This window comes from Athene noctua, chromosome 3 (genome assembly GCF_965140245.1).
Source record: "Athene noctua chromosome 3, bAthNoc1.hap1.1, whole genome shotgun sequence".
NCBI lineage: Eukaryota > Metazoa > Chordata > Aves > Strigiformes > Strigidae > Athene > Athene noctua.
This window is the reverse complement of record NC_134039.1, coordinates 8,850,492-8,865,965: the sequence shown is the minus strand read 5'-3', so window position 1 is coordinate 8,865,965 and position 15,474 is coordinate 8,850,492. Positions and strand designations below refer to the sequence as shown.

Genomic DNA, 15,474 nt, shown 5'->3' with positions numbered 1-15,474 from the left:
TTAGTCTTCCTGCTGTGATCTTCTGTGCTGATAATGGTTTATAAAGGATCAGAGTTGTCCTCAAACTACCAGCTGAGCTGGCATCCAATGTACTCCTGGAATTTAAGTCACTAACTCCAGCCAGTACATTATGTATCTCACATCTAACTAGGATGTGAGGGTACGGGGACATCTATTAAAAACTAAAACTGTGTCATTTTGTTTCTGCAGATTTTAACTTGAAAACAAAAGTTTGTACAAACTGCCCCTATAAATGAACTGAAGACAGATGCTCTCCCAGACTGCTTTGGATGAATGAGATCTGTTCAGCAATAATTAAGTACACACCCATTCTAAAAAGCAAAGCTGGCACAGGAGGCCAGCATGATATAGAAGATCAGCTCATACTGAAGTGTTGTGCCCATGTGAAAATATTCTGCTACAATAATAATTTAGTAAGAAAGCTTTACCTCAGATCAGCACATGCTCTCTTGCACTGATGTAAAAAGAAAATGGAGCATAAAGTTTCGCTACTTGAAATAGTAACAGAAAATAGCAGGTTTCCTGCCCCAGAAATCAGACTAAATCCCTTCCCTTTAATGGTCCGTAGTCCAAGAAATTATTTTCCTCCCTTCTTCCTTCACTGTTTCTTTTAAGTCCAGCTAGTTCTTGTATTGGCCACCTGTAGAGTTACAATAATAATGTCTCCTTGTCAGCAAAAGAATGGCTACTTTACAGATACCTTCAGCATCAAGATTGATCAGCACAAAAATGGACACCAGAAAGCAGAGCAGTACGTTAAAAGAGCAGCTGAAACTACAACTGCACAGTGATTTGTTACGATTAAGATTCTGCCATTCAAGTGATTTAAGTAGGAAACAAGACACCACCACACAAACAATTGGAATTCACTAAGATCAGTATAGATTATGGTTATTTTGTGTCCATGAGACACACACAAAAAAGAAACTTCTTCCTTCTTAACTAAAACCATCAGTTCAGACCTCAGAAGAAATAAAAGACCAAATCAAAGGAACAACAGCACATATGTTAGTTTCATAAAATGTATGTTCTGTAGAATACCATATAAGAATAAAAAGTAGTCAGTAATACACAAATTCCCTGGATCATTTGCTATTAAATATTTTATACAACATGAGGAACAATGTGCCTTTCACACCGACAGCATAGCAGTGAATCAAACACAAATCATGCCTACAACAGTAGAACCTAGAGTTTCCAACTGGAATCAGAGATCACACTTTCTGTTGCACTAAAATAAAGGGAAACACATCTTAGTCCTAAACAGTTCAGGAACAGAAGCAAAAGGAAAAGCTGCCATGGAATTACAAATACAGACACCCAACTTGTGCAAGATCCACAGACAGGCAAACAGCACTAAGGAGAAGGAAGAGATCTTTGCATCTTCAGTTATGATGCCAGATATGTAGTCATATTCTGCTTTTAGTTCCGTAAGTTTAATGTGATTTTGAGCAGATTTGGTGATGCCAGCTGCAGTGCCTTTTAAATAGAACAGATTTTAAACACAGCCTTGGATCAAAAAGTCCATTAATAGTTCCATGACAGACTAACACGGATCATTCGTATCTGCCACAATTATATAATATTTCTATAAGGATTTGTTACTGGTCATAGCCAAAGAAGCAGCCTGGGATGCTTCCACTTAGACTTGTATTACCGTCCCTTAGTGCTCCTTAGTTTCTTTAACAAACACTAGGGATACAATTTTAGAGGAAATTGTTTAACATTTCAGCACATTTTACTGAATCAGCCACTTCTTAAGGCTCATCATGTATTTAGGTACTCAAGTTTGTTCTTTAACCAAATATTGTCTCTTTTGCTCTTTCTACATGTGAAAAAAACCGCTTCAACTTTACAACTATGCCTGTTATGCAAACCTGTTCTACACAAGTGTTTAAAAATTAAAGGATGGCATCTTTTGAAGTTTTCATTGTTAGTTTAACTGTATTATTCCCAGTCAAGTTAATCTAAACATTGCCTTCAGTAATAAAAAGTGCACAAACACCAAGTGCTTCTTAAACCCTGACCGGGCAAGAATCACAGCAGTACAGCTGCAGTAAGTACATGCACATACATACTATAACAAGGAAAAAATTCTATAGAATAAGAACTTCGAAAGGTGTATGGCACTGCTGGTATCTCAACATTGAGTTCAACTGCTACATACCAAACAATTAACAACCACAAAAGCTTATGTGCCTCATCTCCATCAAAACCAAAGTCCAAATCCTAGTGTAAGGGGTTTGTAATCTTGCAAGTATATGATTAAATCTTTGCAAGTATATAACTGAAGCTTACAGTAAAATGTACCTAAAGTTAAACATAACAGCTCTGGTGAACTTTATAGCTCCTTCATGAGTTTTCTCCAGAATGGATTCTAAACCTACAGAAAAAACCTAACTAAGAGACATCCAAACACAAAGCAACGTGTACTACAGAACACAGACATACACACATATGTAGCCAAGTCCCCTGGGTTTGTTTTTTGTTGTTGTTTTTGTTATTTTTGTGTTCTACAGACAATCTTTATAAAAAAATTAGTTTCATCTTATGCATACTATATTACAGGCATATTTCTACCACGTGAATAAATACTTGTAATATATTAAAAAAATCATGACATAAATCTTGCCTTTGAAAACTTACCAATGCCCAATATATTTAAGGCTCACTAAGCAATCTTAAATTTGTAATAATCCCTACATTGGAAAAACGCATTAGTAAAGTTTACAGTTTTTTAAAACAGTTCAACAATCTCTCTTAAATAGCTTCCCTCCTCCATAAACATATGCAGCTTTTCTTTCACCTCTCTCCTTTTACGCTTCATGTTTTTGTATTGTTGTCTTTAGAAAAGAAACAGAAGTATCAAAAAAGACACAAACAACATTCAGTTCAGCTCCTTTCAAGTTTAACAAAATTCAATTAAGTACTCAGGGTAGATCTGATTGGCATCAAAGATAACAAAGATCTTTGGGTTCCAGGTATTATCCACACAGCTGTCATACAAGTTCACAAAACTTCCATCTTTTGAAGGAGGCCTCATGTATTTGGAATCACCATTGATATAGTCACCAGTTAATACACGAGCAAGAAACATAACTTTATCTGGTCTATGCAGATGAGGCTGCAGATTCACACCATGTATTTGAAAAGTATCTCCATGCTTCATGTCCTCTTTGCAGAAACGACTGGAATATGATGCATCTCTTGCAAAATAGGTCCCTTTCAAATAAAAAAAAAAATCTGATAACATTCTTATCATGACAGCTTAACTACTAGAGCATGGATATATCAATAGCTATCAGGATGATGAAAGCTATCTCTTCTTTTATGTTCATTAGCAATCTTTTTTTTTTTTTTCGTCTAACTTGTTAAGATTATAGCAACACGACCAAATATTTCTAGTGGGAACACTTTACTAGGAAAATTGTCTTGTGATCTGCTTGCTTGGGCATCCTTTCCCCACTCTCCCCAGTCCTCCCAGACAGTTGAGACAATTACATTCCTTACTGCATCCTAACCTTCTTAATTACACTTGCTGCAAAAGCAGAGCTATATTAAACAGCTCTTAGATAAACACAGGGAGTACATCACAAAGAACACACTGTAGGAAACACTTAATTTTGAACTGTTAAGATTACCAAACTGTTGTATGTGACAAAAATACTTACCTTTTCCATATACAGCAGCATGCATCCCATTTATTCTCCAGTCAAAGTTATGAATGCATATTGCTTCTACAAATTCATTACTGGTGCCATGAAATAACATCTGCTCGTTAATAATTGGAATACCTCTTTTCTTCTTTAGCTGAGCTTTTTTCCTACAGAGAACACACAATACAAGCATTACAAACATCTGTACAATCAAATTAAGTTAGTACTCTGACAATAGTGCAGAGGGGACAGACCTAAAACACTCCATACATTCCACTTTCACAAGTGTCTAGGTGATTCTAGTAGAGAATTCTACAGAGATCAGGATGCTTAAGGTACATGTTTAGAAATCAAACATTTCTGGATGCTGTGGACCATTTTCAGAAGTAATGCAAGATTAGGTAAAAAGGACTTTTATACCAATTTTATCAACGGTGTTCATTTGGCATTAGTTTCAGTGTGGTCATTTTCTGCAAATACATTTTTTAAAAGAAAGGCATTTTTCCTCCTCCACCTACTTAAATAGCATGGTGAGAGGGACAATGAAGTTAGTGGATTATAATTACCCAGGTAAAGTGGCAAAAATATAAAAAATAAAATTATCTGTATTTTTAGGTAAAATTACTTCAACATGATTTCATAATGGTTTTCTAAATTTATGGTTCACATACTTTCTAAAACAGAGAAGTCATGCATTGAGAGGGTTACATCAATTTTGAAAAAAATTATACTACAGGTGAACCTATATTACAGTCTCATGGGCAGAAGGCCATGGAATACCTTCAGTTAAAGAACAGACACATTTTCCATCAATCTTTTTTAAGCGATTTTCTGTCAGCTGAGTGTTCCTAAAATCCATGAAGAAGTACTCTGGAGCTGTGTTTAAATCACTGAGCTGTTCATAGTTATGATCCCTTGAATGTCCAAAGACAAGTAGGAATGCATCATACCTTTGTTCTTGTCTACATACCTGAATTTTCTTCCTATAAAAGCCACAGTGCAAGAGGCTTTGTGCTACATACTTAGGTTTCTCATGCATATACTTAGATTTACCAGATTAAGCAATCTGTTTATAACTGGAGTGCACACTTGAACTGGAGAAGTGTTCTCAGGGCCTACAGTTTAGATGCAGTCTGAGGAAGTCCTATCAACCAGGTCCAAGGAAAGAGACAGGCAGCAAAGATTCTTCATCATATTAATGGCATTACACTGCAATTAGGCATTATTTATAAATAACTACATTTCACAGAACTGAAAATCTTGCAGTACTTAGCTGGAAAGATGTGTTTATTATGTTTTATTGTTGAGCTTGTTTTTTTCTCTTCCATTTAGCGCAAACTAAAATAACTACATCTTGGCAACTTAATTTTTGTGTGTCTTTTTTCCCCCTAAATCTGCTTTCCAAATCAGAAGAATGTCAGTAGAATCTCAAGGGCATCTGGAAGGTTTCACTAATCTGTGACAGTGTCAGAGGCAGAGAGGTTCCAGCACTCAAGTTCCACTGTGTTAGCAATTCAACAAAACCCAGGAGCCAAGACTCCCTGCATCTTGAGAAAACTACCTGTGTGAGGCAACACCTCTGAGCTAAGGACTAATAATCCTGAACATTTGAAATTTTTCAGTCAGCAGCCCTCTACTGTTGGCTGCTGATCTCTGTATATAAGGTAGCCTAGAGTAACTTCTCTTGAAATAGGGGAACAGAACAAATTTATAGAAAAGGTGTATAATCAATTGTCCAAAAATGTTCTGTAACATCTTCATTATCTCTGACTAGTTGATTTCATAAAACCAATTTAAAATAGTCATTCATATGGGAACAGTCATGTTTGGGACACTACAATGATGCAAATAATAATGCATCATGTAGTGATGCTCAAATTTAATCATGGACCTTATCACTGAAACAAAGCACTTGCTCAAAACCACAAAAGTTTAAGTAGCAATTGTTCCTCATAAGTAGGGGAATATACTGAGCACCCTGAGAATCTGGGTCTGGAGAATGCAGAAATGCCACAGCAGGACTTTTTGTAGATTTGGAATAGAAATCAAAGAATCCAACTTTTATTAAAAAAACTTTGTCTTGGCACTTTCTACCAGCAGTGACAAGCTAATCCAGTAAAACAAAAATAAGTTGATCCACCTCTCGGAAGGTTCTCATACAGCCAGTTCACTGAATAAAGGAGAAACCTAAACCAAAACTAAATACCCAGAGACATGTTCTTTGTACATATGCAAGCACACAAGCTTTTCTAAAGATGGTCAGCAATCTCACTGACCAAACACCATTTTCCACTTGCTCTACTCCTCTACACCTCCAAACTGAGAGGTATAAACCAAAATATACTAGACTAAGATTCATCTTCTGTTACTTTCACTTTCCCATATGGGACACCAAAAGAACTTTTAGTGAATTTGAAGTGCTGGAATACCTACTTCTTTGTAGTATACCACCGGGCAATAATTTCTTCACCAGTGTGTGTAAATCCACTAATCCAAGGCTGTATTTTACCCTCAACAGAAAAGCAGCTAAGCCTCAACTGCATACACTTATTCTCGAAATTTTTACTGTTAGTTGTATTTATTTTTTTTTGACACAGGAGAAAACTTTTAAAACTGAAATGACTTTTCTCCACATATTTTTATATCGTACAGGTACTAAAAAGTACCTTGTTTTGTAGTTAGTTATATACAGATGACCATAATACTCCTGATGTATGAAATTCTATTTCCCATTCTCAGTTTTGCCCTTTGATAATAATCTAGCATAGTATCCATAGATTCAGAGTTCTTAAACCATGAATTCTACTCACTGACCAGTCAGCAAAAGTAGCACACTCTCCAAATGACATCAGTTCCTAAGCTAAGCAAAAAAGGTCGTCTTCTGCCCCCAACTGTCATCTCCACTGGAGATTCAAAGGATATTTACTTTGAAGTCTGCTTAGTATTCCTATTCTCAAAAATTAAGATTGGTATTAAGATGGTATAAATATACCTCTCCAGAAACTTATTTGTAGAAAGGTAGATCTTGAAACACAAGGCCAAGCACATAAGCCTTAATACCTAAACAAGTAAATACAACCAAATAAGTAAATATAACCAAATAGATTTGCAATTAAGAAAATTCTCTTAACCAAGAGGTTAACTCTCTTAACCAAGAGCTTAATTTCCTTATGCATATTCATGACACAGCTTTAAATTAACAATTTTACATCTTTCAAAAAATCATACAACTTATGCAATTTTAAAATATACATCTGCTAAGTGATTTCCTCATTATTTAACTTAGTTCAGTTGGTTTGAACAGTGTAATAAATCTTTAAAACTGATTCTCATAGGTACTCCTTCTTAGAGGCTATACAAATAATTTTTGCCAAATACAACTGCTTAAGACTGATACTATGAAATAAGTGGAAACAGAACTTCACACTTTCTCCTTCTTCCAGGACAGCACAATATGAAGAGGGAAAAGCAGAGAACTTAGTAAAAGCTTTTGTAGCACACCAAACGTAAAGAAATTACATAAATATGTGCTAATTGGACACTTAATTCTATCCTAGATTTTATAAAGTTGAGAACTATATATTTATAAAAGAGAACTAAAAAAGCCACAGATACTCATTTGCTTTGTTCACTAAAAATTAAAATAGTACAAGCCTGTCAAGGAATTATTTTACAGAAAGCTTATTTTTCCTCTCCTTACTTCACTGTAACTACCATGGGCATCTACCACATGGACATCCTAAACATCTTTAATGCATCAGTTTTATCTGTGCTACATCTACATGTAATGCATTTCTACAAGTATTACATTTCTGCACACGCAGAAGCTACAGTCTTGGATATGGGATTATGAATACAGAGGAATGACAAATAAGAAAATTTAAGAGAGATAAAGAGTAACATTTATTTTCATTAATAATGAAAGCAATTAAACATATTTTTGCTACACGCCTTCAAGATTTGCTTCGTTAACAATCCTAAAACTGTTGGTTTTTAGAAATAATCTCACCTGCAAAAAAACTCCCACAAGTCTAGATTTTGTATTCTCTTAATTCTTTTAATTCGGTGGCTATCCATTGTTTTTCCAAAGAGACTAGAAACTTCATTATATTCATTTGTTTTCTTTTGCAATGGAATAAGCTGGAAAAAAAGAGGTTAGTACAATTTCAATTCGATGCATTATTTTATCATAATGTGATTTTGACCAACTTGCATACCAACTCTTACCTGGTATGGTTCCTCGGTATTTACATTCTCCCAGTGTGAAGGCATAGGGATAGCCTCATTTTCACAGATGAAACTTCAAACAAAAAAAGGTAAAAACATATATCAAAGACATGAAGCATTTTCTTCCTGTCCTCCTCCCAACAGCACAGTACGCAAAAACACCCCAAACTTATACAAAACTACTTTGGGTTGTAATTCAAAGGCTGTTGTCAGCAGGTAAATTTAAGAGGTGTTATTTTGCATTCAAATTCTGGATTAAGTTATTATAAATAAACCACAGTAATGAACAGTTTTAATAAAACACCTACCTAACAAAAGATAGGAATATAAATCAGAAGAGATGGTCAGAAAGGTCCACATCATCAGGAGAGCAACACTAATTTAGAAATGTGAGAGTGTAGATATAGCCTGGACATTCCAAACTATGAGGAACTACAACTAGCCTAAGCCTCTGGAAACTGAGCCCTCATCTGAAGTGTTTAAAAGAATCATGTTAGAAATACACATTTGTAATTGAATTTATAAAAACCAAACTAAACTCTGACAAAAAGAGTCTTTTAAACATATACACCACATACATAGCAGCTTTTAAGTCTTAAAACCAGGACTAAATTAAGCAACCTCCTGAAAGTAAAAAATGGTGTCATAACATGAAAAGAGGGTACTGAATGCAATTACTCAAGAAACAAAAAAACACAAGTGAATTGCTACATTATTGCATACATTCTTCAGCAAACATCCATTAAATAAGCAGTTGACACTTCAAAAAAAAAAAAACCCCTTCTTGACTATCAGTGTAAAAAAGATTGCTACTACATTTCTTACTAAAAATGCCAAATTTCTTTTTGAAAGTACAACCAGACTAGAATTCAGAACTAAAATTATTTCTAAGAAAATATTTGGGGAAAAAGCCCCCTGTATTCCAAACAGTCCATTTCACCTGTGGTAGTATCACTGCATAGATCAGTTTATTGTTTAGTGAGTAACAGATTTGCATCAACACAGCTTTACATCTGATCAGATGGTAAGAAACTTATAATCTAAAGCAATTAGACTCATAAAACAATATGCGATTGTTTTGATGCAATTTCTTGTAATTTCAAATATTTTAGAGTAAATGATTAAAACATACAGGCAAGAAAATAGAACTCAATCTTTTTTGCTGTTACAATAATACTTCCTAATGATTTATGAAGGCATTATTACAATGGAAAAAACAACTCTTTTTTTGCTGCTGCTTCTCCAGCAATTCTGATTCAACAAGTATTTACAGCAAGGGACTCCAACGGCTAAAGTCAGGCACAGCTTTAAGGATAGCAGTATTCAGTATGCCTTGCCTCTTCCACCACAAGTTCTTTACTTTTTCAGAAAAAAAGATAAAAAGGCAAACTAAAAATTCTTTTGTCATTCTTCTCTGAAATGTCTTCCTTCTTCACTTGACTAGCTCTCCTGCCTCAATTCCCCTCTCAAATTGTTTGATGCAAAATGGAAATAAATATAACATTTTTTCTTTCATTTTACTTAGAAGAAGCAGGAATAAAATAAAAATAAGGAGTCTTCCTTTTATTTCCTTACCTGAAAGCACTGATAGAAAAGGGAGCTCGCTTTATTGGACGTTGCTTAAGGGTCGTTAGGTTGGTTTGTTTCATCACTGAGCATAAAACAAGAGTTAGGGTGAAAGTTTCTGGAATTCATCTATAGCATATGAAATATTTAAGTGTCATTAAAATAACATTACTACTCCCACAGTTGCTTGACAGGAATCCCTATTTCCACAATTAACAAATCAGCATTTCTGATAAACATTTCTCAATACTGGCCTCAGAATCACTGTCATTTATAGGAGTTGGCATAATGTGCAACTATTACACAAACAAAACATTTATTGTTAAAATACCCATCTAACATTCACCTCCACTACATCACTGGCAAAACTTCCACTGACTTTAATACAACTAGGATGACAAAGCACATTACTACTATCCTTAATTCAAGACATCACAACCTACAAACAGCAACATAAAAATTGTTGCTTAGAGTTTGCATTTAATGTTTTTATTCTGGATACGAAACAAAGGTTATTTTGAACAGACATTTCATCACAAGTAAATATAAAACTTCCTATATTGTTACATACTACTTTACTCCCAGTACATCACTGTTTTACCCTGTCTCCACTTTCTGTATTTGAAATACTATTATTTTCTTTGATTTGGAAGAGGCTTCTATATTTAAGCATATACCTGTTTCATAATTTAATCAGAAAATAAATAATCTATGGATGGAAAATTAAAAAAAGAAAGGAAGTCATTACAACACACCTTTCAATAAAGGACAGGTTAATTTATAATTAGGTACATACATTAGAATCCTGTAACAGTCTGTAATTTACAAGCATGGCATAAGTGAGACCTCTACAATCTACTAAAAAATCCTTTTGCCTATCTTCTTGTTATTCTGACAAAAGAACTGGCTTCAACTACCTGATGAATTATAAAAATCACTTTGATAGCAGTATTTTGCAGAAAGCTTCCTTCCTATCAATGTTTCTTATACAGATTCTGGAAGAAGCTTTTCAACCTTACAAACAGTTGCAAGTTAAAGAAAAAAGGTTTAAACTTCCCAGTCCAATGTATGCTACATATCATCTACAGCTGAGGTAAGCAGCACTATCATGATGGAGAGCTACTAAACAAGACATGCTACTTTAATAATAAACTACACCAGAAAATGTAACAGGGCAGCAGCTGCTTCTAAAAACTCCTATGTACATTCTAGTACAGAAGACATTTCCAATCACAAGTTTTTTCACTAGATACATGGTAAATAATTTGCTGAATGAACAAATGAACTGGTCCATCTGGCATCTGTTATTTAAATTTACTCTGTGAAATGATACATACCTGAAAAGTCTAGTGTGTAGTTAAATTTCGCAGTAGTAAAAGAAACAGAACCATGTGGGTTTGTTTGGAAGCTCCTTTCAATATCTTCACTGCTAACAGAGCAATGACTGTTTGAATCGCTCTTCAAAATAAATGAAAAAAGAACATTTAGACAAATTCAGCAATAGGTAGTTTGATGTATGGAGTACATCACAGTTAATATAACTTCATAGGTATTTACCTGAAACATATGCCATTTACCACACTCAGCCAAATAAAACCAGCCCCACTGGGTATCAGAGGTATCCATTGCTTCAACTGAACTTTCCATCTTTGGAAGAAAATCTTCTGATGTCCTTTGAAGCATTTCCTGAAATATTCACACACATACACAAAAAAAGTTTTGATACTATTTGCAAAAATGCATTATTTGAGAAATTTGCAAAAAAGCAAAATAATTTAAAATTTGCAATACTTAAAAAAACCCTCCTTGGCAGGTGGAGGGAAGATGTGTTTTCTCTTTTTTAGAGAAAAATTCTTAATTTGCTACTTAATCAGTATTATCCTTTAAGTTAGTTAAACATTTTCAAAACTCTCTAAATGTCTGTAAGTGTGCCAGTAAAGGCAAGCACTATAGGCTTTATCAGATCAAACAGAAGTGTTAAATTTCATACTGATGGTTATATGAACAAGGCCATTCATAAATACAACAGGCTCCAAGTTACGTACCACTCAGGAATGAGCTGCTGGGGTTATGTCTGATAGCCTCTGATGAAAACATCTACTAGGTACTCACCAACAGTTAACAAATTAGACTGGATATCAGAAATTAGAAAAAAATCAAAAACTAAGACAAAGAATATAATTATTTAACTGTGCATGTCCACAGTGCATTATTCCTCAACACTGCATGAAGGTTTCTTTCCCCCCTAATGCACCTACTTAGAAATGATACAGTAACATGATGGGTACTCTGTACTTGTAATTACAGAGAAAGTTCACACCAAAAGCCAGAGCAGCTTCCACACAAGCAATGACTATCATAGTTAGGGTTCTGCCTGACAGAAGAAAAAGGACTGAGGAAATGATATAGCAGAGGTCTACGAAACCATGACAAAACTGAATAGGGAATGATGAATCAAATTTTCTTCCAACATAAGGAGACACATATCAAAGGCTGCAGGTGTCAAGTTCAAAACAAGTAAAAGAGAAACTTCTTCATAAAACAGATGTAAATCTGTGGAATTCCTTTTCAAGGCATGCTGTGGATGCTGCAAGTTTACGGAGGTTCAAAAAGCAGGCAGACAAGATCAAGCCTACCAAGAGCTATGCTGAAATACCTTTAGAACAGTCCCTGCCATATTTCAGCTCCTCCTTCATTCATCAATAAAATCCTGAAAATTCTGAAAGTACTTGACTCTACTTGCATGTATCTCCTAACATGTCCACCCTGTTTGCCACTCCCCTCCCAGCAAAAATGTTAAGTAGTTTAGGGGAATCTGTCAGAGAAAGAAGCTCACCCTACTCCCAGAAAAGGTCAGCAATTCATCCCCTCTGCTTAACCAAGACTGGCACTCTTTCAACAATTTCCTCAGCTTAACTTTTGCTTCCAATAAATGGAACAACACCCTCCAGCACAAGTAAGCCCAGACATGTTTCAGTTGTTTCCTGGACACTTCAACCCAGAAAAAAGTAGACCTGAAGAAGCAAATGCTGGAGATGACAAGTAGGCACCAGCTGGCCAGTGCTACTGAGAGCAGAAGGCAATTCTAGCACTATCCCTCCCCCTTGTTTTTCCCAAGCTAGCCCTCTGTGGTTGTTTGAAAAACAATCCCTGAAACCTCTTTGTAATAGCTAGAGACTGTATCATCAAAAGCTCCAACGGGCTACAAAAATCTAGATGCTTATATAACAGGGGAATCAGAAGTAGACCTTTACAACACATCTTTAAAGTGTAGAATCTGAGGGCAAAACTACTTTAGTACAGATGGAAGGCTACAAACATGGATAACTGCCTCAAGTTCAAGCAGAACTACACTAAAGATACATCAGCTGCATAGAAAAATATTTTTATAAGAAAAACTGTTCTCTATTTCAGAGGGCATCTGCCAAGATCTCTTCTATTCCTCACAGCAATACAAAGTCACAGAGCCTACATTCTCTTCGTGTTTAAAGCACAACTGGCCGACATTTGATGATAATCTTTCACCTTCAACTTGACTCTTCCTCTCAGATGACTATTTGGTTATGTTCTCTTCTACAGAGAGAAGGCAGAGGTAGTCCACGTTTTAAAGATAAGAGGAAAGCAATTCAGGCTTTTTTGGTAACATTAGTCTCATGTTCCCACTAAAACAGCCAGACCTCAGCTCCATCCCAGCATTAGTTAATCTGATCAATCAAATCAGTAATGCCTTTTGAACACATTACAGAGAAGGTGTGTTCACCTGTGCCCCATCAACACACTTATACTCCTCTGGGGGCAACACTGCCTTCAGAATAAATCATTAACTAAGGAGACAGTTATTCCCATAGCTTTAAAAAATGTTACATCCAATCCACACGTACTACCCTCATCACAAACTCCAGGGGAAGCAGGTAGATTCCAGGATTCTTAGAAGTATGGAAGAATGACCAAGAGGCATGAACATATAAAGTCACAAAACCAAGATAGCCTGTTATCAAAAGGTGATATGAATCCAAAATGCTTAAAGGACATTGCTCAACTTACTGCTGAATTTAAAATCAAACCCACACCATTTATAAGGAGCAGGCAGCTTTTTGTCCAAAAGAAGCTCTGAATGCATGCACAGCGAGCCAAAAAAATCTCAGTGGGTTTTTATGGATGACAGGATGTTAACTATCAAAAGATACAGCAATGAGGATTTTATTAGCAGTGCTGTCTGTAACACAAGGCCTCTCAGCTCCCATTATTAGCACTGTTTCTACCAGTCCCGGAGATACAAGAACAGCTCAGATTAAACACTCTCTGACAGCAAAAGGATCCTCCTAAACAGAGTGAATGCTCATTGCGTGTTGTGCTGTGACTGAATGGCTTTAGTACTACTGGTAATGCATTGCCTCGTTTTTCCCAGAAGTATTTCTAAGTTTGAATAATAAACACGCTTCGCTGCATGTAGAATCCCAGAACGGTTTGGGCTGGAAGGGAACTTAAAGATCATCTAGTCCCACCCCCCTGCCATGGACATGCCCGGACACCTTCCACTAGCCCAGGTTGCCCAAAGCCCCGTCCAGCCTGGCCTTGAACCCTTCCAGGGAGGGGGCAGCCACAGCTGCTCTGGGCAACCTGTGCCAGGGCCTCACCACCCTCAAGGTAAAAAATACAGAAGCATCCTGATGGGTGTATCTGTCTGCCTTCTTGTGTGGTCCACTTCCATTTGGCAGATTGTGCTTTATTGCCAAAGACTCTTTCGCCTACAAACATCAACTTTGTACAGCTCCCTGGTGGGAACACCGGCGGTGCTAAAGGACTCTGTGGCTCTTCCTTAAGAGAACAAAGTACCTGAGCAGGAGACTTGGCTGAGGTAAGAGTGCTGAGCTCGGGAGGGGCAGTGTGAAGGAAGAAGAGCATTAGCACTAGTACAGGACACAGCGTGAAATGACAATGCCCTCCGCAGCTGTGCCACCACTTACCCCCTTTGTGCTGCAGCGGAGCACCGTCGCAGTCAGCCCCCTGACCGCCCACCTCCAGGGCTGACCCCATCGGAGCTCAGGGACATGGCGGAGCGGCCTATCTACGACCCAGACCTCCAACCGGGCCCTCGGCTTCCCCGCAGATGGTGGCCTACGCCCCCCACCCCCCTCCCCAACCTGGCAGCGCGCCGGCCGGCGGGGGCGGGTGGGGAAGGGAAGCGGCCTGCGGGGCGCGCGTAGCACGGCGACGGGCGGAGGAGGAAAAAGAGGAAAGGAGCGGCCGTTTCCCCCGTCACCCTCCCGCCCGCACTCACCGCATCGGCCGCCCACCCCGGGCCCGGGCCCGCTCCCCACATGCCGCCTGGAGCCGGGGGGAGGCCGGAGCGGGCGGGGGGACGAGTGGGGGGATGCGTGTGGGAGGAGCCGCGCGGGGCGCGTCACCGGCCGGCTCCGGGCGCTTCCGTTATCGGTGGCGGAGGAAAGGGGCGGAGCAACAGCTGTGACAGGTCGCGCTCCATAGGTCCATCACATAGAGGGGCGGGGCCTGATATGGGAACATGCAGAGGGATAGGCGGGTCCGGGAGGGGAGGCGGGACCGGGGGGAGGAGAACTGTGTACCGGGTAGAGCTGAGGCTCGCCCGCCCGCCCGCCCGCTCGCTCGCTCGCCCGCCCGCTCGCTCGCCCTCCCTCCCTCTCGCCCGCGCGTCCGCCCGCTCGCCCGCCACTCATGAGGGAAATGTGCGTATTTAAACACACAGCCCGGTGGAGAGGTTTGATGGGCTGAGCCCAACTGGAGGAGTTTCAATGAGGCCGAATGCCGGGGGCTGCCCTTGGGCCACAACAACCCCCAGCAGCGCTACAGGCTTGGGGAGGAGCGGCTGGAGAGCTGCCAGTCAGAGAGGGACCTGGGGGGTGATTGACAGCCGGCTGAACAGGAGCCAGCAGTGTGCCCAGGGGGCCAAGAAGGCCAATGGCATCCTGGCTTGTGTCAGCAATAGCGTGGCCAGCAGGGACAGGGAAGGGATCTCACCCCTGTA

The 15,474-nt window shown here is 38.5% G+C and overlaps 1 protein-coding gene across 2 annotated transcripts; it reads right to left on the bottom strand.

Moving 5' to 3' along the window:
* Nucleotides 1–1,029: 1,029 nt before the first annotated feature.
* PARP11 (poly(ADP-ribose) polymerase family member 11) lies at nucleotides 1,030–14,864 on the bottom strand. Of its 2 annotated transcripts, none has more exons than XM_074901240.1 (8): nucleotides 14,752–14,864; nucleotides 11,028–11,156; nucleotides 10,808–10,928; nucleotides 9,480–9,555; nucleotides 7,905–7,977; nucleotides 7,687–7,817; nucleotides 3,693–3,844; nucleotides 1,030–3,243 (listed from the first exon to the last, which is right to left on the bottom strand). In XM_074901240.1, the coding sequence occupies exons 1-8, from the start codon at nucleotides 14,791–14,793 to the stop codon at nucleotides 2,930–2,932; spliced, it is 1,038 nt and encodes a 345-aa protein (XP_074757341.1). In that variant the 5' UTR covers nucleotides 14,794–14,864; the 3' UTR covers nucleotides 1,030–2,929. The 2 variants fall into 2 exon arrangements, with proteins under 2 accessions (XP_074757341.1, XP_074757342.1); XM_074901241.1 differs by lacking the exon at nucleotides 14,752–14,864 and adding an exon at nucleotides 14,438–14,721.
* Nucleotides 14,865–15,474: the final 610 nt, after the last annotated feature.